The 23029-nt window shown below is 56.0% G+C and overlaps 1 protein-coding gene across 1 annotated transcript in view; it reads right to left on the bottom strand.

Moving 5' to 3' along the window:
- The window catches only part of LOC116957343 (solute carrier family 2, facilitated glucose transporter member 11-like), a 39534-nt gene that overhangs the window by 10252 nt on the left and 6253 nt on the right, over positions 1-23029 (bottom strand). The window contains exon 3 of the mRNA XM_076055719.1: positions 2655-2753. Coding sequence (XP_075911834.1) covers positions 2655-2753 — 99 coding nt within the window. The remainder of the gene's footprint in view (positions 1-2654; positions 2754-23029) is intronic.

The following is a 23029-nucleotide window of genomic DNA, read 5'->3' as shown; positions in this document are numbered from 1 at the left end:
AGTAGCAGCAGTAGCATCATCATCAGCGGCATCATCAGCATCATCATCAGTAGCATCATCATCATCGGCATCATCATCAGTAGCAGCAGTAGCATTAGTAGCATCATCATCAGCAGCAGCAGTAGCATCAGTAGCATCATCATCAGTAGCAGCAGTAGCATCAGTAGCATCATCATCAGTAGCAGCAGTAGCATCAGTAGCATCATCATCAGCATCATCATCAGTAGCAGCAGTAGCATCAGTAGCATCATCATCATCAGCAGCAGCAGTAGCATCAGTAGCATCATCATCAGTAGCAGCAGTAGCATCAGTAGCATCATCATCAGCAGCAGCAGCATCATCAGCATCATCAGTAGCATCATCATCAGTAGCATCATCATCATCAGCAGCATTATCAGTAGCTGCAGCATTAGTAGCATCAGTAGCATCAGCAGCAGCAGCAGCATCATCAGTATCATCATCAGTAGCATCATCATCATCAGCAGCAGCATCATCATCAGCAGCATCAGTATCATCATCAGCAGCAGCATCATCAGCATCATCAGTATCATCATCAGTAGCATCATCATCAGCAGCATTATCAGTAGCTGCAGCATCAGTAGCATCAGTAGCATCAGTAGTAGCAGCAGCAGCAGCATCACCATCATCATCATCAGTATCATCATCAGTAGCATCATCATCAGTAGCATCATCATCATCAGCAGCATTATCAGTAGCTGCAGCATTAGTAGCATCAGTAGCATCAGTAGTAGCAGCAGCAGCAGCATCATCAGTATCATCATCAGTAGCATCATCATCATCAGCAGCAGCATCATCATCAGCAGCATCAGTATCATCAGCAGCAGCAGCATCATCAGCATCATCAGTATCATCATCAGTATCATCATCAGTAGCATCATCATCATCAGTATCATCATCAGTATCATCATCATCAGCAGCAGCATCATCAGCAGCAGTAGCTGCATCATCAGCATCATCATCATCAGTAGCAGAAGCATCATCATCAGTAACATCACCATCAGCAGCATCATCAGCAGCATCGGCATCATCATCATCATCATCCGCAGCAGCAGCAGTAGCAGCATCATCGTCATCAGCAGCAGCCGCAGCATCATCATAATCATCATCAGCAGCAGCAGTAGCAGAAGCAGCATCATCAGCATCATCAGCAGCAGCAGAAGAATCAGCAGCAGTAGCAGCATCAGCAGCATCGTCATCAGCAGTAGCATCAACTTCATCATCATTATCAACAACATTACCACCACCATCACCACCACCCCCACCACCATCACCACCACCACCACCGCCATCACCACCACCATCACCACCACCATCACCACCACCACCATCACCACCACCCCCACCACCCCCACCACCACCATCACCACCATCACCACCACGACCACCACCACCACTACCACCACCACCATCACCACCACCACCCCCATCACCACCACCACCCCCATCACCCCCACCACAACCACCACCACCATCACCACCCCCACCACCACCACCCCCACCACCATCACCATCACCACCACCATCACCACCACCATCACCACCATCACCACCACAACCACCACCACCATCACCACCCCCACCACCCCCACCACCCCCACCACCACCATCACCACCCCCACCACCACCCCCATCACCCCCACCACCACCATCACCACCCCCACCACCACCACCCCCACCACCATCACCATCACCACCCCCACCACCACCCCCATCACCCCCACCACCACCACCACCATCACCACCACCACCACCATCACCACCCCCACCACCACCACCCCCACCACCATCACCATCACCACCACCATCACCACCACCCCCACCACCACCATCACCACCCCCACCACCACCACCATCACCACCACCACCACCATCACCACCCCCACCACCACCCCCATCACCCCCATCACCACCACCACCATCACCACCACCACCACCATCACCACCCCCACCACCACCACCATCACCACCACCACCGCCATCACCACCACCATCACCACCACCCCCATCACCCCCATCACCACCACCATCATCACCCCCACCACCACCCCCATCACCCCCATCACCACCACCATCACCACCACCACCACCACCATCACCACCACCATCACCACCACCCCCACCACCACCACCATCACCACCATCACCACCACCCCCACCACCACCCCCATCACCCCCATCACCACCACCATCACCACCCCCACCACCACCACCACCACCATCACCACCATCACCACCACCACCACCACCATCACCACCACCACCATCACCACCACCCCCACCACCACCACCATCACCACCATCACCACCACCCCCACCACCACCCCCATCACCCCCATCACCACCACCATCACCACCACCACCACCATCACCACCACCCCCACCACCACCACCATCACCACCATCACCACGACCATCACCACCATCATCACCACCACCATCACCACCACCACCATCACCACCCCCACCACCACGCCCATCACCCCCACCACCACCATCACCACCACCATCACCACCACCACCATCACCACCACCACCATCACCACCACCACCATCACCACCATCACCATCACCACCACCACCACCACCCCCACCACCACCAACACCACCACCACCATCACCACCACCACCACCACCTTGGTGGGCGAGTTGATGAGTGTGAGGTTGAGGCCGAACTGGAAGCTGCCTCCAATCGCCGTTGCCGTGGCCAAGAGGCACATCCGGAACGTCGCCAACTGCATGCGCACAAAGACAAAGAACACCCAGGTAGCCTCCACCAGGGCTGCAGGGGCAAGTGCTGTGAGCACAGCAAAGTACAGCCAAAGGGCACCCGGGTAGCCTCCACCAAGGCTGCAGGGGGCAAGTGCTGTGAGCACACCAAAGTACAGACAAAGGGCACCCAGGTAGCCTCCACCAGGGCTGCAGGGGCAAGTGCTGTGAGCACACCAAAGTACAGACAAAGAACACCCGGATAGCCTCTACCAGGGATGCAGGGGCAAGTGCTGTTAGCACGGCAAAGTACAGACAAAGAACACCCGGATAGCCTCTACCAGGGATGCAGGGGCAAGTGCTGTTAGCACGGCAAAGTACAGACAAAGGGCACCCAGGTAGCCTCCACCAGGGATGCAGGGGCAAGTGCTGTGAGCACACCAAAGTACAGACAAAGGGCACCCAGGTAGCCTCCACCAGGGCTGCAGGGGCAAGTGCTGTGAGCACAGCAAAGTACAGACAAAGGGCACCCAGGTAGCCTCCACCAGGGCTGCAGGGGCAAGTGCTGTGAGCACAGCAAAGTACAGACAAAGGAGATCCAGGTAGCCTCCACCAGGGCTGCAGGGGTAAGTGCTGTTAGCACGGCAAAGTACAGACAAAGGACACCCGGGTAGCCTCTACCAGGGATGCAGGGGCAAGTGCTGTGAGCACGGCAAAGTACAGACAAAGGGCACCCAGGTAGCCTCTACCAGGGATGCAGGGGCAAGTGCTGTGAGCACAGCAAAGTAAAGACAAAGGACACCCGAGTAGCCTCTACCAGGGATGCAGGGGCAAGTGCTGTGAGCACACCAAAGTACAGACAAAGGGCACCGGGGTAGCCTCCACCAAGGCTGCAGGGGGCAAGTGCTGTTAGCACGGCAAAGTACAGACAAAGGACACCCAGGTAACCTCTACCAGGGCTGCAGGGGGCAAGTGCTGTGATCACAGCAAAGTACAGACAAAGGAGATCCAGGTAGCCTCCACCAGGGCTGCAGGGGCAAGTGCTGTGAGCACAGCAAAGTACAAACAAAGGACACCCAGGTAGCCTCCACCGGGGCTGCAGGGGGCAAGTGCTGTGAGCACGGCAAAGTACAGACAAAGGATACCCGGGTAGCCTCCAACAGTGACACAACAACAACCGCCATTCGCCACTAAGTGGCGGTGACGTCACCACGATGCTTGTGCCAGGCTATGTGCACCTTGAGGCTATCACGTGGAGTGTCGAACGCCCGCTGGCAGGAGGTCACGGGGCAGACCCAGGTGCCACGGGTCGACTGACTGAGACGACTGGCTGATGCACCACCTGTGGCCCCTACTGTGCCAACCTGCTGTGCTTTAGCCACCCGGCGCTCCGCTCGTTGTTGTGAGCGTCGCTCCTCCGCCCTCCGTTGTTGTTGCTGGAGGGCGACTGCCTCCCAACTGCCCATTACCTCACTGTGCACCTAGCCTGGCACTGCCCAGGAGCAGCGTCCTTCACGAGCCTCCTCCACAGAGGCCGATCTTGACACCGCTGGTACCAGTCAACGGCAAGTCCACTCAGCTCCACGTCCTCCCGTACCACGTCACTCCATCTCTTCTCTAGCCCGTGTCACTCACCCACTCACCCACCCACTCACCCACCCACTCACCCACCCACTCACTAACTCACCCACCCACCCACTCACTCACCCACCCACTCACCCACCCATCATTCCATCTATTCTCTAGCCCGTGTCACCCACTCACTCACCCACTCAGTCACCCACTCACTCACCCACCCACTCACCCACTCACCCACCCATCACTCCATCTCTTCTCTAGCCCGTGTCACTCACCCACCAACTCACGCACTCACTCACCCACTCACCCATCACTCACTCACCCACTCACTCACTCACCTACTCACTCACCCACCCACTCACCCACTCACCCACCCACTCACCCACCCACCCAATCACCCACTCACTCACTCACCCACCCACTCACCCACCTACCCCCTCACTCGCCCCCTCACCCACCCGCTCACTCACCCACTCACTCACTCACTCACCCACTCACTCACTCACCCATCACTCACTCACCCATCACTCACTCACCCATCACTTACTCACCCACTCACTCCCTCACTCAACCATCACTCCATCTCTTCTCTAGCCCGTGCTACTCACCCACCCACTCACTCACCCACTTATCCACCCACTCACTCACTCACACATCACTCACCCACCCACTCACTCAAACACTCACTCACCCACCCACCCACTCAGCCACCCACTCACTCAGCCACCCACCCACTCAGCCATCCACCCACTCAGCCACCCACCCACTCACCCACCCACCCACTCACCCACCCACCCACTCACCCACCCACCCACCCACTCACCCACCCACCCACCCACTAACCCACCCACCCACCCACTCACCCACCCACCCATCACTCACTCACCCACTCATCACTCACTCACCCCCTCACCCCCTCACCCACCCATCACTCACCCACTCACTCACACACCACTCACTCACCCACTCACTCACTCACCCACTCACCCACTCACTCACTCACCCACTCACCCACTCACTCACACTCACACACTCACTCACTCACCCACCCACTCACCCACCCACTCACCCACTCACCCACCCACTCACCCACCCACTCACTCACTCCATCTCTTCTCCATTTAATCTGGTTTTTGTTCACACGTTACGTGCGTTTGTACATTTACTAAAAAAGGAGAAGATACTAAATGTTTAACTTTAATTCTCGAGAATGGCCAGCCAGGGTGTTCAGGTCGTAATAATTAAGGCGGTACAATCATTGACGGTGGTGGTGTGTCGCCTTCCACACGGATTAACGCTGTTACATAAACACTGCTGGGGGTCTGACCCGTGACCTGCACCTAGCCTGGCACAGCACTCAACCCATGGCACCTGCTGGGTACGACCCGTGACCTCCTGGTGCACCTAGCCTGGCACAGCGGGGACAACCCATGGAACCTTGCTGGGTCTGTCCCGTGACCTCCTGGTGCACCTAGCCTGGCACAGCGGGGACAACCCATGGCACCTGCTGGGTCTGTCAAGTGACCTCCTGGTGCACCTAGCCTGGCACAGCGGTACAACCCATGGCACGTGCTGGGTTCTGTCCCGTGACCTCCATGCACCTAGCCTGGCACAGCGGGACAACCGATGGCACGTGCTGGGTCTGTCCCGTCACCTCCATGCACCTAGCCTGGCACAGCCACTACAACCCATGGCACGTGCTGGGTTCTGTCCCGTGACCTCCATGCACCTAGCCTGGCACAGCACTCAACCCATGGCACGTGCTGGGTCTGTCCCGTGACCTCCTGGTGCACCTAGCCTGGCACAGCGGTACAACCCATGGCACGTGCTGGGTCTGTCCCGTGACCTCCTGGTGCACCTAGCCTGGCACAGCGGTACAACCCATGGCACGTGATGGGTCTGTCCCGTGACCTCCTGGTGCACCTAGCCTGGCACAGCGGTACAACCCATGGCACGTGATGGGTCTGTCCCGTGACCTCCTGGTGCACCTAGCCTGGCACAGCACTACAACCCGTGGCACGTGCTGGGTTCAGTCCCGTGACCTCCATGCACCTAGCCTGGCACAGCGGTACAACCCATGGCACGTGCTGGGTTCTGTCCCGTGACCTCCTGGTGCACCTAGCCTGGCACAGCGGTACAACCCATGGCACGTGCTGGGTCTGTCCCGTGACCTCCATGCACCTAGCCTGGCACAGCGGTACAACCCATGGCACCGGCTGGGTCTGTCCCGTAACCTGCACCTAGCCTGGCACAGCGGTACATCCCATGGCACGTGCTGGGTCTGTCCCGTGACCTCCTGGTGCACCTAGCCTGGCACAGCGGTACAACCCATGGCACGTGATGGGTCTGTCCCGTGACCTCCTGGTGCACCTAGCCTGGCACAGCGGTACAACCCATGGCACCTTGCTGGGTCTGTCCCGTGACCTCCTGCCATCCTGGCGTTCGAGACACTTCAACGTGCACCTAGCCTGGCACAAGCGCCGTGGTTGTCTGTGCGTGATGCCTCTAGGTCGACTCAGCAGGGGCCGTGTGTAGACATCGTCACTAGGGGAGAGGCAAAGGAGGCCGGGCGGACGCGATGCTGTCCACAACTTGCACCTACAGCCTGCTAGAGGCTACCCGGGGGAGCTTTGTCTGTGTGTAGGTGCTGCTACTCGCTACTAACAGCACTTGCCCCTACAGCCTTGCTAGAGGCTACCAGGGGGAGCTTTGTCTGTGTGTAGGTGCTGCTACTCGCTACTAACAGCACTTGCCCCTACAGCCAGCTAGAGGCTACCCGGGGGAGCTTTGTCTGTGTGTAGGTGCTGCTGCTACTCGCTACTAACAGCACTTGCCCCTATAGCCTTGCTAGAGGCTACACGGGGGATCTTTGTCTGTGTGTAGGTGCTGCTACTCGCTACTAACAGCACTTGCCCCTACAGCCTTGCTAGAGGCTACCAGAGGGATCTTTATCTGTGTGTAGGTGCTGCTGCTACTCGCTACTAACAGCACTTGCCGCTACAGCCTGCTAGAGGCTACCTGGGGGATCTTTGTCTGTGTGTAGGTGCTGCTACTCGCTACTAACAGCACTTGCCCCTACAGCCTGCTAGAGGCTACACGGGGGATCTTTGTCTGTGTGTAGGTGCTGCTACTCGCTACTAACAGCACTTGCCCCTACAGCCTTGCTAGAGGCTACCAGGGGATCTTTATCTGTGTGTAGGTGCTGCTGCTACTCGCTACTAACAGCACTTGCCGCTACAGCCTGCTAGAGGCTACCTGGGGGATCTTTGTCTGTGTGTAGGTGCTGCTACTCGCTACTAACAGCACTTGCCCCTACAGCCTGCTAGAGGCTACACCGGGGAGCTTTGTCTGTGTGTAGGTGCTGCTACTCGCTACTAACAGCGCTTGACCCTACAGCCTTGCTAGAGGCTACATGGGGGAGCTTTGTCTGTGTGTAGGTGCTGCTACTCGCTACTAACAGCACTTGCCCCTACAGACTGCTAGAGGCTACCTGGGGGAGCTTTGTCTGTGTGTAGGTGCTGCTACTCGCTACTAACAGCACTTGCCCCTACAGCCTGCTAGAGGCTACCTGGGGCAGCTTTGTCTGTGTGTAGGTGCTGCTGCTACTCGCTGCTAACAGCACTTGCCCCTACAGCCTGCTAGAGGCTACCAGGGGGAGATTTGTCTGTGTGTAGGTGCTGCTACTCGCTACGAGCAGCACTTGCCCCTACAGCCTGCTAGAGGCTACACGGGGGAGCTTTGTCTGTGTGTAGGTGCTGCTACTCGCTACTAACAGCACTTGCCCCTACAGCTTTGCTAGAGGCTACCAGGGGGATCTTTATCTGTGTGTAGGTGCTGCTACTCGCTAGTAACAGCACTTGCCCCTACAGCCTGCTAGAGGCTACCTGGGGGAGCTTTGTCTGTGTGTAGGTGCTGCTACTCGCTGCTAACAGCACTTGCCCCTACAGCCTGCTAGAGGCTACCAGGGCGATCTTTGTCTGTGTGTAGGTGCTGCTACTCGCTGCTAACAGCACTTGCCCCTACAGCCTTGCTAGAGGCTACCAGGCGGATCTTTGTCTGTGTGTAGGTGCTGCTACTCGCTACTAACAGCACTTGCCCCTACAGTCTGCTAGAGGCTACATGGGGGATCTTTGTCTGTGTGTAGGTGCTGCTACTCGCTACTAACAGCACTTGCCCCTACAGCCTGCTAGAGGCTACCAGGGGGAGCTTTGTCTGTGTGTAGGTGCTGCTACTCGCTACTAACAGCACTTGCCTCTACAGCCGGCTAGAGGCTACCTGGGGGAGCTTTGTCTGTGTGTAGGTGCTGCTACTCGCTACTAACAGCACTTGCCCCTACAGCCTTGCTAGAGGCTACCAGGGGGATCTTTGTCTGTGTGTAGGTGCTGCTACTCGCTACTAACAGCACTTGCCCCTACAGCCTGCTAGAGGCTACCTGGGGGAGCTTTGTCTGTGTGTAGGTGCTGCTACTCGCTACTAACAGCACTTGCCCCGCCAGCCTGCTAGAGGCTACACGGGGGATCTTTGTCTGTGTGTAGGTGCTGCTACTCGCTACTACTAACAGCACTTGCCCCTACAGCCTGCTAGAGGCTACAAGGGGGAGCTTTGTCTGTGTGTAGGTGCTGCTGCTACTCGCTACTAACAGCACTTGCCCCTACGGCCTGCTAGAGGCTACACGGGGGATATTTGTCTATGTGTAGGTGCTGCTACTCGCTACTAACAGCACTTGCCGCTACGGCCTGCTAGAGGCTACCTGGGGGAGCTTTGTCTATGTGTAGGTGCTGCTACTCGCTACTAACAGCACTTGCCCCTACAGCCTGCTAGAGGCTACCCGGGGGAGCTTTGTCTGTGTGTAGGTGCTGCTACTCGCTACTACTAACAGCACTTGCCCCTATAGCCTGCTAGAGGCTACCAGGGGGATCTTTGTCTGTGTGTAGGTGCTGCTACTCGCTACTACTAACATTACTTGCCCCATAGCCTGCTAGAGGCTACCAGGGGGATCTTTGTCTGTGTGTAGGTGCTGCTGCTACTCGCTACTAACAGCACTTGCCCCTACAGCCTGCTAGAGGCTACCTGGGGGAGCTTTGTCTGTGTGTAGGTGCTGCTACTCGCTACTAACAGCACTTGCCCCTACAGCCTGCTAGAAGCTACCAGGGGGAGCTTTGTCTGTCTGTAGGTGCTGCTACTCGCTAAAAACAGCACTTGCTTCTACAGCCTTGCTAGAGGCTACCAGGGGAACTTTGTCTGTGTGTAGGTGCTGCTACTCGCTACTAACAGCACTTGCCCCTACAGCTTTCTAGAGGCTACCCGGGGGAGCTTTGTCTGTGTGTAGGTGCTGCTACTAACAGCAATTGCCCCTACAGCCTTGCTAGAGGCTACCTGGGGGAGCTTTGTCTGTGTATAGGTGCTGCTACTAACAGCACTTGCCCCTACAGCCTTGAAAGAGGCTACCTGGGGGAGCTTTTTCTGTGTGTAGGTGCTGCTACTAACAGCACTTGCCCCTACAGCCTTGCTAGAGGCTACACGGGGGAGCTTTGTCTGTGTGTAGGTGCTGCTACTCGCTACTAACAGCACTTGCCCCTACATCCTGCTAGAGGCTACCTGGGGGAGCTTTGTCTGTGTGTAGGTGCTGCTACTCGCTACTAAAAGCACTTGCCCCTACAGTCTGCTAGAGGTTACCAGGGGGAGCTTTGTCTGTGTGTAGGTGCTGCTACTCGCTACTACTAATGGCACTTGCCCCTACAGCTTGCTAGAGGCTACCTGGGGGAGCTTTGTCTGTGTGTAGGTGCTGCTGCTACTGGCTACTACTAACAGCACTTGCCCCTACAGCCTGCTAGAGGCTACCTGGGGGAGCTTTGTCTGTGTGTAGGTGCTGCTACTAAAAGCACTTGCCCCTACAGCCTGCTAGAGGCTACCTGGGGGAGCTTTGTCTGTGTGTGGGTGCTGCTACTCGCTAAAAACAGCACTTGCCCCTACAGCCTTGCTAGAGGCTACCAGGGGAACTTTGTCTGTGTGTAGGTGCTGCTACTCGCTACTAACAGCACTTGCCCCTACAGCTTTCTAGAGGCTACCCGGGGGAGCTTTGTCTGTGTGTAGGTGCTGCTATTAACAGCAATTGCCCCTACAGCCTTGCTAGAGGCTACCTGGGGGAGCTTTGTCTGTGTATAGGTGCTGCTACTAACAGCACTTGCCCCTACAGCCTTGAAAGAGGCTACCTGGGGGAGCTTTTTCTGTGTGTAGGTGCTGCTACTAACAGCACTTGCCGCTACAGCCTTGCTAGAGGCTACACGGGGGAGCTTTGTCTGTGTGTAGGTGCTGCTACTCGCTACTAACAGCACTTGCCCCTACATCCTGCTAGAGGCTACCTGGGGGAGCTTTGTCTGTGTGTAGGTGCTGCTACTCGCTACTAACAGCACTTGCCCCTACAGTCTGCTAGAGGTTACCAGGGGGAGCTTTGTCTGTGTGTAGGTGCTGCTACTCGCTACTACTAATGGCACTTGCCCCTACAGCTTGCTAGAGGCTACCTGGGGGAGCTTTGTCTGTGTGTAGGTGCTGCTGCTACTGGCTACTACTAACAGCACTTGCCCCTACAGCCTGCTAGAGGCTACCTGGGGGAGCTTTGTCTGTGTGTAGGTGCTGCTACTAAAAGCACTTGCCCCTACAGCCTGCTAGAGGCTACCTGGGGGAGCTTTGTCTGTGTGTGGGTGCTGCTACTACTAACAGCACTTGCCCCTACAGCCTGCTAGAGGCTACCTGGGGGAGCTTTGTCTGTGTGTAGGTGCTGCTACTCACTACTAACAGCACTTGCCCCTACAGACTTGCTAGAGGCTACCTAGGGGAGCTTTGTCTGTGTGTAGGTGCTGCTACTCGCTACTAACAGCACTTGCCCCTACAGCCTCGCTACAGGCTACCTGGGGGAGCTTTGTCTGTGTAGGTGCTGCTACTCGATACTAACAGCACTTGCCCATACAGCCTGCTAGAGGCTACCTGGGGGAGCTTTGTCTGTGTGTAAGTGCTGCTACTCTCTACTAACAGCACTTGCCCCTACAGCCTCGCTAGAGGCTACCTGGGGGAGCTTTGTCTGTGTAGGTGCTGCTACTCGCTACTAAAAGCACTTGCCCCTACAGCCTGCTAGAGGCTACCTGGGGGAGCTTTGTCTGTGTGTAGGTGCTGCTAATAACAGCACTTGCCCCTACTGCCTGCTAGAGGCTACCTGCGGGAGCTTTGTCTGTGTGTAGGTGCTGCTACTCGCTACTAACAGCACTTGCCCCTACAGCTTTCTAGAGGCTACCCGGGGGAGCTTTGTCTGTGTGTAGGTGCTGCTATTAACAGCAATTGCCCCTACAGCCTTGCTAGAGGCTACCTGGGGGAGCTTTGTCTGTGTATAGGTGCTGCTACTAACAGCACTTGCCCCTACAGCCTTGAAAGAGGCTACCTGGGGGAGCTTTTTCTGTGTGTAGGTGCTGCTACTAACAGCACTTGCCGCTACAGCCTTGCTAGAGGCTACACGGGGGAGCTTTGTCTGTGTGTAGGTGCTGCTACTCGCTACTAACAGCACTTGCCCCTACATCCTGCTAGAGGCTACCTGGGGGAGCTTTGTCTGTGTATAGGTGCTGCTACTAACAGCACTTGCCCCTACAGCCTTGAAAGAGGCTACCTGGGGGAGCTTTTTCTGTGTGTAGGTGCTGCTACTAACAGCACTTGCCGCTACAGCCTTGCTAGAGGCTACACGGGGGAGCTTTGTCTGTGTGTAGGTGCTGCTACTCGCTACTAACAGCACTTGCCCCTACATCCTGCTAGAGGCTACCTGGGGGAGCTTTGTCTGTGTGTAGGTGCTGCTACTCGCTACTAACAGCACTTGCCCCTACAGTCTGCTAGAGGTTACCAGGGGGAGCTTTGTCTGTGTGTAGGTGCTGCTACTCGCTACTACTAATGGCACTTGCCCCTACAGCTTGCTAGAGGCTACCTGGGGGAGCTTTGTCTGTGTGTAGGTGCTGCTGCTACTGGCTACTACTAACAGCACTTGCCCCTACAGCCTGCTAGAGGCTACCTGGGGGAGCTTTGTCTGTGTGTAGGTGCTGCTACTAAAAGCACTTGCCCCTACAGCCTGCTAGAGGCTACCTGGGGGAGCTTTGTCTGTGTGTGGGTGCTGCTACTACTAACAGCACTTGCCCCTACAGCCTGCTAGAGGCTACCTGGGGGAGCTTTGTCTGTGTGTAGGTGCTGCTACTCACTACTAACAGCACTTGCCCCTACAGACTTGCTAGAGGCTACCTAGGGGAGCTTTGTCTGTGTGTAGGTGCTGCTACTCGCTACTAACAGCACTTGCCCCTACAGCCTCGCTACAGGCTACCTGGGGGAGCTTTGTCTGTGTAGGTGCTGCTACTCGATACTAACAGCACTTGCCCATACAGCCTGCTAGAGGCTACCTGGGGGAGCTTTGTCTGTGTGTAAGTGCTGCTACTCTCTACTAACAGCACTTGCCCCTACAGCCTCGCTAGAGGCTACCTGGGGGAGCTTTGTCTGTGTAGGTGCTGCTACTCGCTACTAAAAGCACTTGCCCCTACAGCCTGCTAGAGGCTACCTGGGGGAGCTTTGTCTGTGTGTAGGTGCTGCTAATAACAGCACTTGCCCCTACTGCCTGCTAGAGGCTACCTGCGGGAGCTTTGTCTGTGTGTAGGTGCTGCTACTAACAGCACTTGCCCCTACAGCCTGCTAGAGGCTACCTGGGGGAGCTTTGTCTCTGTGTAGGTGCTGCTACTAACAGCACTTGCCCCTACAGCCTTGCTAGAGGCTACCTGGGGGAGCTTTGTCTGTGTATAGGTGCGACTACTAACAGCACTTGCCCCTACACCCTGCTAGAGGCTACCTGGGGGAGCTTTGTCTGTGTGTAGGTGCTGCTACTCGCTACTACTAACAGCACTTGCCCCTACAGCCTGCTAGAGGCTACCTGGGGGAACTTTGTCTGTGTGTAGGTGCTGCTACTAACAGCACTTGCCCCTACAGCCTGCTAGAGGCTACCTGGGGGAGCTTTGTCTGTGTGTAGGTGCTGCTACTAACAGCACTTGCCCCTACAGTCTGCTAGAGGCTACCAGGGGGAGCTTTGTCTGTGTGTAGGTGCTGGTACTCGCTACTAACAGCACTTGCCCCTACAGCCTGCTAGAGGCTACCTGGGGGAGCTTTTTCTGTGTGTAGGTGCTACTACTAACAGCACTTGCCCCTACACCCTGCTAGAGGCTACCTGGGGGAGCTTTGTCTGTGTGTAGGTGCTGCTACTCGCTACTACTAACAGCACTTGCCCCTACAGCCTGCTAGAGGCTACCTGGGGGAGCTTTGTCTGTGTAGGTGCTGCTACTAACAGCACTTGCCCCTACAGCCTGCTAGAGGCTACCTGGGGGAGCTTTGTCTGTGTGTGGGTGCTGCTACTACTAACAGCACTTGTCCCTACAGCCTGCTAGAGGCTACCTGGGGGAGCTTTGTCTGTGTGTAGGTGCTGCTACTCACTACTAACAGCACTTGCCCCTACAGCCTTGCTAAAGGCTACCTGGGGGAGCTTTGTCTGTGTGTAGGTGCTGCTACTCGCTACTAACAGCACTTGCCCCTACAGCCTCGCTACAGGCTACCTGGGGGAGCTTTGTCTGTGTAGGTGCTGCTACTCGATACTAACAGCACATGCCCCTACAGCCTGCTAGAGGCTACCTGGGGGAGCTTTGTCTGTGTGTAAGTGCTGCTACTCGCTACTAACAGCACTTGCCCCTACAGCCTCGCTAGAGGCTACCTGGGGGAGCTTTCTCTGTGTAGGTGCTGCTACTCGCTACTAACAGCACTTGCCCCTACAGCCTGCTAGAGGCTACCTGGGGGAGCTTTGTCTGTGTGTAGGCGCTGCTACTCGCTACTAACAGCACTTGCCCCTACAGCCTGCTAGAGGCTACCTGCGGGAGCTTTGTCTGTGTGTAGGTGCTGCTACTAACAGCACTTGCCCCTACAGCCTGCTAGAGGCTACCTGGGGGAGCTTTGTCTGTGTGTAGGTGCTGCTACTAACAGCACTTGCCCCTACAGCCTGCTAGAGGCTACCAGGGGGAGCTTTGTCTGTGTGTAGGTGCTGGTACTCGCTACTAACAGCACTTGCCCCTACAGCCTGCTAGAGGCTACCTGGGGGAGCTTTGTCTGTGTGTAGGTGCTACTACTAACAGCACTTGCCCCTACACCCTGCTAGAGGCTACCTGGGGGAGCTTTGTCTGTGTGTGGGTGCTGCTACTCGCTACTACTAACAGCACTTGCCCCTACAGCCTGCTAGAGGCTACCTGGGGGAGCTTTGCTTGTGTGTAGGTGCTGCTGCTACTCACTACTAACAGCACTTGCCCCTCCTGCCTGCTAGAGGCTACACGGGGGATCTTTGTTTGTGTGTAGGTGTTGCTACTCGCTACTACTAACAGCACTTGCCCCTACAGCCTGCTAGAGGCTACCAGGGGGAGCTTTGTCTGTGTGTAGGTGCTGCTACTAACAACACTTGCCCCTACAGCCTGCTAGAGGCTACCTGGGGGAGCTTTGTCTGTGTGTAGGTGCTGCTACTCGCTACTAACAGCACTTGCCCCTACAGCCTGCTAGAGGCTACCTGGGGAAGCTTTGTCTGTGTGTAGGTGCTGCTACTTGCAACTAACAGCACTTGCCCCTATAGCCTTGCTAGAGGCTACCAGGGGAACTTTGTTTGTGTGTAGGTGCTGCTACTCGCTACTAACAGCACTTGCCCCTATAGCCTGCTAGAGGCTACCAGGGGGAACTTTGTCTGTGTGTAGGTGCTGCTACTCGCTACTAACAGCACTTGCCCCTACAGCCCTGCTAGAGGCTACCTGGGGAAACTTTGTCTGTGTAGGTGCTGCTACTCGATACTAACAGCACATGCCCCTACAGCCTGCTAGAGGCTACCTGGGGGAGCTTTGTCTGTGTGTAAGTGCTGCTACTCGCTACTAACAGCACTTGCCCCTACAGCCTCGCTAGAGGCTACCTGGGGGAGCTTTCTCTGTGTAGGTGCTGCTACTCGCTACTAACAGCACTTGCCCCTACAGCCTGCTAGAGGCTACCTGGGGGAGCTTTGTCTGTGTGTAGGCGCTGCTACTCGCTACTAACAGCACTTGCCCCTACAGCCTGCTAGAGGCTACCTGCGGGAGCTTTGTCTGTGTGTAGGTGCTGCTACTAACAGCACTTGCCCCTACAGCCTGCTAGAGGCTACCTGGGGGAGCTTTGTCTGTGTGTAGGTGCTGCTACTAACAGCACTTGCCCCTACAGCCTGCTAGAGGCTACCAGGGGGAGCTTTGTCTGTGTGTAGGTGCTGGTACTCGCTACTAACAGCACTTGCCCCTACAGCCTGCTAGAGGCTACCTGGGGGAGCTTTGTCTGTGTGTAGGTGCTACTACTAACAGCACTTGCCCCTACACCCTGCTAGAGGCTACCTGGGGGAGCTTTGTCTGTGTGTAGGTGCTGCTACTCGCTACTACTAACAGCACTTGCCCCTACAGCCTGCTAGAGGCTACCTGGGGGAGCTTTGCTTGTGTGTAGGTGCTGCTACTCGCTACTAACAGCACTTGCCCCTCCTGCCTGCTAGAGGCTACACGGGGGATCTTTGTTTGTGTGTAGGTGTTGCTACTCGCTACTACTAACAGCACTTGCCCCTACAGCCTGCTAGAGGCTACCAGGGGGAGCTTTGTCTGTGTGTAGGTGCTGCTACTAACAGCACTTGCCCCTACAGCCTGCTAGAGGCTACCTGGGGGAGCTTTGTCTGTGTGTAGGTGCTGCTACTCGCTACTAACAGCACTTGCCCCTACAGCCTGCTAGAGGCTACCTGGGGAAGCTTTGTCTGTGTGTAGGTGCTGCTACTTGCAACTAACAGCACTTGCCCCTATAGCCTTGCTAGAGGCTACCAGGGGAACTTTGTTTGTGTGTAGGTGCTGCTACTCGCTACTAACAGCACTTGCCCCTACAGCCTGCTAGAGGCTACCAGGGGGAACTTTGTCTGTGTGTAGGTGCTGCTACTCGCTACTAACAGCACTTGCCCCTACAGCCCTGCTAGAGGCTACCTGGGGGAGCTTTGTCTGTGTGTAGGTGCTGCTACTAACAGCACTTGCCCCTACAGCCTGCTAGAGGCTACCTGGGGGAGCTTTGTCTGTGTATAGGTGCTGCTACTCGCTAGCTAACAGCACTTGCCCCTACAGCCTGCTAGAGGCTACCAGGGGGAGCTTTGTCTGTGTAGGTGCTTCTTCTCGCTACTAACAGCACTTGCCCCTACAGCCTGCTAGAGGCTACCTGGGGGAGCTTTGTCTGTGTGTAGGTGCTGCTGCTACTCGCTACTGACAGCACTTGCCCCTACAGCCTGCTAGAGGCTACCAGGGGGAGCTTTGTCTGTGTGTAAGTGCTGCTACTCACTACTACTAACAGCACTTGCCCCTACAGCCTGCTAGAGGCTACCTGGGGAAACTTTGTCTGTGTAGGTGCTGCTACTCGCTACTAACAGCACTTGCCCCTACAGCCTGCTAGAGGCTACACGGGGGAGCTTTGTCTGTGTGCAGGTGCTGCTACTCGCTACTACTAACAGCACTTTCCCCTACAGCCTGCTAGAGGCTACCTGGGGGAGCTTTGTCTGTGTGTAGGTGCTGCTACTCCCTACTAACAGCAGTTGCCCCTACAGCCTTGCTAGAGGCTACCTGGGGGAGTTTTGTCTTTATGTAGGTGCTGCTACTCGCTACTAACAGCACTTGCCCCTACAGCCTTGCTAGAGGCTACCTGGGGGAGCTTTGTCTGTGTGTAGGTGCTGCTACTAACAGCACTTGCCCCTACAGCCTGCTAGAGGCTACCAGGGGGAGCTTTGTCTGTGTGTAGGTGCTGGTACTCGCTACTAACAGCACTTGCCCCTACAGCCTGCTAGAGGCTACCTGGGGGAGCTTTTTCTGTGTGTAGGTGCTACTACTAACAGCACTTGCCCCTACACCCTGCTAGAGGCTACCTGGGGGAGCTTTGTCTGTGTGTAGGTGCTGCTACTCGCTACTACTAACAGCACTTGCCCCTACAGCCTGCTAGAGGCTACCTGGGGGAGCTTTGTCTGTGTGTGGGTGCTGCTACTACTAACAGCACTTGTCCCTACAGCCTGCTAGAGGCTACCTGGGGGAGCTTTGTCTGTGTGTAGGTGCTGCTACTCACTACTAACAGCACTTGCCCCTACAGCCTTGCTAGAGGCTACCTGGGGGAGCTTTGTCTGTGTGTAGGTGCTGCTACTCGCTACTAACAGCACTTGCCCCTACAGCCTCGCTACAGGCTACCTGGGGGAGCTTTGTCTGTGTAGGTGCTGCTACTCGATACTAACAGCACATGCCCCTACAGCCTGCTAGAGGCTACCTGGGGGAGCTTTGTCTGTGTGTAAGTGCTGCTACTCGCTACTAACAGCACTTGCCCCTACAGCCTCGCTAGAGGCTACCTGGGGGAGCTTTCTCTGTGTAGGTGCTGCTACTCGCTACTAACAGCACTTGCCCCTACAGCCTGCTAGAGGCTACCAGGGGGAGCTTTGTCTGTGTGTAGGTGCTGGTACTCGCTACTAACAGCACTTGCCCCTACAGCCTGCTAGAGGCTACCTGGGGTAGCTTTGTCTGTGTGTAGGTGCTACTACTAACAGCACTTGCCCCTACACCCTGCTAGAGGCTACCTGGGGGAGCTTTGTCTGTGTGTAGGTGCTGCTACTCGCTACTACTAACAGCACTTGCCCCTACAGCCTGCTAGAGGCTACCTGGGGGAGCTTTGCTTGTGTGTAGGTGCTGCTGCTACTCGCTACTAACAGCACTTGCCCCTCCTGCCTGCTAGAGGCTACACGGGGGATCTTTGTTTGTGTGTAGGTGTTGCTACTCGCTACTACTAACAGCACTTGCCCCTACAGCCTGCTAGAGGCTACCAGGGGGAGCTTTGTCTGTGTGTAGGTGCTGCTACTAACAGCACTTGCCCCTACAGCCTGCTAGAGGCTACCTGGGGGAGCTTTGTCTGTGTGTAGGTGCTGCTACTCGCTACTAACAGCACTTGCCCCTACAGCCTGCTAGAGGCTACCTGGGGAAGCTTTGTCTGTATGTAGGTGCTGCTACTTGCAACTAACAGCACTTGCCCCTAGAGCCTTGCTAGAGGCTACCAGGGGAACTTTGTTTGTGTGTAGGTGCTGCTACTCGCTACTAACAGCACTTGCCCCTACAGCCTGCTAGAGGCTACCAGGGGGAACTTTGTCTGTGTGTAGGTGCTGCTACTCGCTACTAACAGCACTTGCCCCTACAGCCCTGCTAGAGGCTACCTGGGGGAGCTTTGTCTGTGTGTAGGTGCTGCTACTAACAGCACTTGCCCCTACAGCCTGCTAGAGGCTTCCTGGGGGAGCTTTGTCTGTGTGTAGGTGCTGCTACTCGCTAGCTAACAGCACTTGCCCCTACAGCCTGCTAGAGGCTACCAGGGGGAGCTTTGTCTGTGTAGGTGCTGCTTCTCGCTACTAACAGCACTTGCCCCTACAGCCTGTTAGAGGCTACCTGGGGGAGCTTTGTCTGTGTGTAGGTGCTGCTGCTACTCGGTACTGACAGCACTTGCCCCTACAGCCTGCTAGAGGCTACCAGGGGGAGCTTTGTCTGTGTGTAAGTGCTGCTACTCACTACTACTAACAGCACTTGCCCCTACAGCCTGCTAGAGGCTACCTGGGGAAACTTTGTCTGTGTAGGTGCTGCTACTCGCTACTAACAGCACTTGCCCCTACAGCCTGCTAGAGGCTACACGGGGGAGCTTTGTCTGTGTGCAGGTGCTGCTACTCGCTACTACTAACAGCACTTGCCCCTACAGCCTGCTAGAGGCTACCTGGGGGAGCTTTGTCTGTGTGTAGGTGCTGCTACTCGCTACTAACAGCACTTGCCCCTACAGCCTGCTAGAGGCTACCTGGGGAAGCTTTGTCTGTGTGTAGGTGCTGCTACTTGCAACTAACAGCACTTGCCCCTATAGCCTTGCTAGAGGCTACCAGGGGAACTTTGTTTGTGTGTAGGTGCTGCTACTCGCTACTAACAACACTTGCCCCTACAGCCTGCTAGAGGCTACCAGGGGGAACTTTGTCTGTGTGTAGGTGCTGCTACTCGCTACTAACAGCACTTGCCCCTACAGCCCTGCTAGAGGCTACCTGGGGGAGCTTTGTCTTTGTGTAGGTGCTGCTACTAACAGCACTTGCCCCTACAGCCTGCTAGAGGCTACCTGGGGGAGCTTTGTCTGTGTGTAGGTGCTGCTACTCGATAGCTAACAGCACTTGCCCCTACAGCCTGCTAGAAGCTACCAGGGGGAGCTTTGTCTGTGTAGGTGCTGCTTCTCGCTACTAACAGCACTTGCCCCTACAGCCTGCTAGAGGCTACCTGGGGGAGCTTTGTCTGTGTGTAGGTGCTGCTGCTACTCGCTACTGACAGCACTTGCCCCTACAGCCTGCTAGAGGCTACCAGGGGGAGCTTTGTCTGTGTGTAAGTGCTGCTACTCACTACTACTAACAGCACTTGCCCCTACAGCCTGCTAGAGGCTACCTGGGGAAACTTTGTCTGTGTAGGTGCTGCTACTCGCTACTAACAGCACTTGCCCCTACAGCCTGCTAGAGGCTACACGGGGGAGCTTTGTCTGTGTGCAGGTGCTGCTACTCGCTACTACTAACAGCACTTGCCCCTACAGCCTGCTAGAGGCTACCTGGGGGAGTTTTGTCTCTGTGTAGGTGCTGCTACTCGCTACTAACAGCACTTGCCCCTACAGCCTTGCTAGAGGCTACCTGGGGGAGCTTTGTCTGTGTGTAGGTGCTGCTACTAACAGCACTTGCCCCTACAGCCTGCTAGAGGCTACCAGGGGGAGCTTTGTCTGTGTGTAGGTGCTGGTACTCGCTACTAACAGCACTTGCCCCTACAGCCTGCTAGAGGCTACCTGGGGGAGCTTTTTCTGTGTGTAGGTGCTACTACTAACAGCACTTGCCCCTACACCCTGCTAGAGGCTACCTGGGGGAGCTTTGTCTGTGTGTAGGTGCTGCTACTCGCTACTACTAACAGCACTTGCCCCTACAGCCTGCTAGAGGCTACCTGGGGGAGCTTTGTCTGTGTGTGGGTGCTGCTACTACTAACAGCACTTGTCCCTACAGCCTGCTAGAGGCTACCTGGGGGAGCTTTGTCTGTGTGTAGGTGCTGCTACTCACTACTAACAGCACTTGCCCCTACAGCCTTGCTAGAGGCTACCTGGGGGAGCTTTGTCTGTGTGTAGGTGCTGCTACTCGCTACTAACAGCACTTGCCCCTACAGCCTCGCTACAGGCTACCTGGGGGAGCTTTGTCTGTGTAGGTGCTGCTACTCGATACTAACAGCACATGCCCCTACAGCCTGCTAGAGGCTACCTGGGGGAGCTTTGTCTGTGTGTAAGTGCTGCTACTCGCTACTAACAGCACTTGCCCCTACAGCCTCGCTAGAGGCTACCTGGGGGAGCTTTCTCTGTGTAGGTGCTGCTACTCGCTACTAACAGCACTTGCCCCTACAGCCTGCTAGAGGCTACCTGGGGGAGCTTTGTCTGTGTGTAGGCGCTGCTACTCGCTACTAACAGCACTTGCCCCTACAGCCTGCTAGAGGCTACCTGCGGGAGCTTTGTCTGTGTGTAGGTGCTGCTACTAACAGCACTTGCCCCTACAGCCTGCTAGAGGCTACCTGGGGGAGCTTTGTCTGTGTGTAGGTGCTGCTACTAACAGCACTTGCCCCTACAGCCTACTAGAGGCTACCAGGGGGAGCTTTGTCTGTGTGTAGGTGCTGGTACTCGCTACTAACAGCACTTGCCCCTTCAGCCTGCTAGAGGCTACCTGTGGGAGCTTTGTCTGTGTGTAGGTGCTACTACTAACAGCACTTGCCCCTACACCCTGCTAGAGGCTACCTGGGGGAGCTTTGTCTGTGTGTAGGTGCTGCTACTCGCTACTACTAACAGCACTTGCCCCTACAGCCTGCTAGAGGCTACCTGGGGGAGCTTTGCTTGTGTGTAGGTGCTGCTGCTACTCGCTACTAACAGCACTTGCCCCTCCTGCCTGCTAGAGGCTACACGGGGGATCTTTGTTTGTGTGTAGGTGTTGCTACTCGCTACTACTAACAGCACTTGCCCCTACAGCCTGCTAGAGGCTACCAGGGGGAGCTTTGTCTGTGTGTAGGTGCTGCTACTAACAGCACTTGCCCCTACAGCCTGCTAGAGGCTACCTGGGGGAGCTTTGTCTGTGTGTAGGTGCTGCTACTCGCTACTAACAGCACTTGCCCCTACAGCCTGCTAGAGGCTACCTGGGGAACTTTGTTTGTGTGTAGGTGCTGCTACTCGCTACTAACAGCACTTGCCCCTACAGCCTGCTAGAGGCTACCAGGGGGAACTTTGTCTGTGTGTAGGTGCTGCTACTCGCTACTAACAGCACTTGCCCCTACAGCCCTGCTAGAGGCTACCTGGGGGAGCTTTGTCTGTGTGTAGGTGCTGCTACTAACAGCACTTGCCCCTACAGCCTGCTAGAGGCTACCTGGGGGAGCTTTGTCTGTGTGTAGGTGCTGCTACTCGCTAGCTAACAGCACTTGCCCCTACAGCCTGCTAGAGGCTACCAGGGGGAGCTTTGTCTGTGTAGGTGCTGCTTCTCGCTACTAACAGCACTTCCCCCTACAGCCTGCTAGAGGCTACCTGGGGGAGCTTTGTCTGTGTGTAGGTGCTGCTGCTACTCGCTACTGACAGCACTTGCCCCTACAGCCTGCTAGAGGCTACCAGGGGGAGCTTTGTCTGTGTGTAAGTGCTGCTACTCACTACTACTAACAGCACTTGCCCCTACAGCCTGCTAGAGGCTACCTGGGGAAACTTTGTCTGTGTAGGTGCTGCTACTCGCTACTAACAGCACTTGCCCCTACAGCCTGCTAGAGGCTACCTGGGGAAACTTTGTCTGTGTAGGTGCTGCTACTCGCTACTAACAGCACTTGCCCCTACAGCCTGCTAGAGGCTACACGGGGGAGCTTTGTCTGTGTGCAGGTGCTGCTACTCGCTACTACTAACAGCACTTGCCCCTACAGCCTGCTAGAGGCTACCTGGGGGAGCTTTGTCTGTGTGTAGGTGCTGCTACTCCCTACTAACAGCACTTGCCCCTACAGCCTTGCTAGAGGCTACCTGGGGGAGTTTTGTCTCTGTGTAGGTGCTGCTACTCGCTACTAACAGCACTTGCCCCTACAGCCTTGCTAGAGGCTACCTGGGGGAGCTTTGTCTGTGTGTAGGTGCTGCTACTAACAGCACTTGCCCCTACAGCCTGCTAGAGGCTACCAGGGGGAGCTTTGTCTGTGTGTAGGTGCTGGTACTCGCTACTAACAGCACTTGCCCCTACAGCCTGCTAGAGGCTACCTGGGGGAGCTTTTTCTGTGTGTAGGTGCTACTACTAACAGCACTTGCCCCTACACCCTGCTAGAGGCTACCTGGGGGAGCTTTGTCTGTGTGTAGGTGCTGCTACTCGCTACTACTAACAGCACTTGCCCGTACAGCCTGCTAGAGGCTACCTGGGGGAGCTTTGTCTGTGTGTGGGTGCTGCTACTACTAACAGCACTTGTCCCTACAGCCTGCTAGAGGCTACCTGGGGGAGCTTTGTCTGTGTGTAGGTGCTGCTACTCACTACTAACAGCACTTGCCCCTACAGCCTTGCTAGAGGCTACCTGGGGGAGCTTTG

The sequence above is a fragment of the Petromyzon marinus genome, chromosome 72, assembly GCF_048934315.1.
Source record: "Petromyzon marinus isolate PM22_M1 ecotype Great Lakes invasive population chromosome 72, UKy_Petmar_22M1.pri1.0, whole genome shotgun sequence".
Classification (NCBI taxonomy): Eukaryota; Metazoa; Chordata; class Hyperoartia; order Petromyzontiformes; family Petromyzontidae; genus Petromyzon; species Petromyzon marinus.
This window is presented reverse-complemented; position numbering and strand designations above follow the sequence as displayed.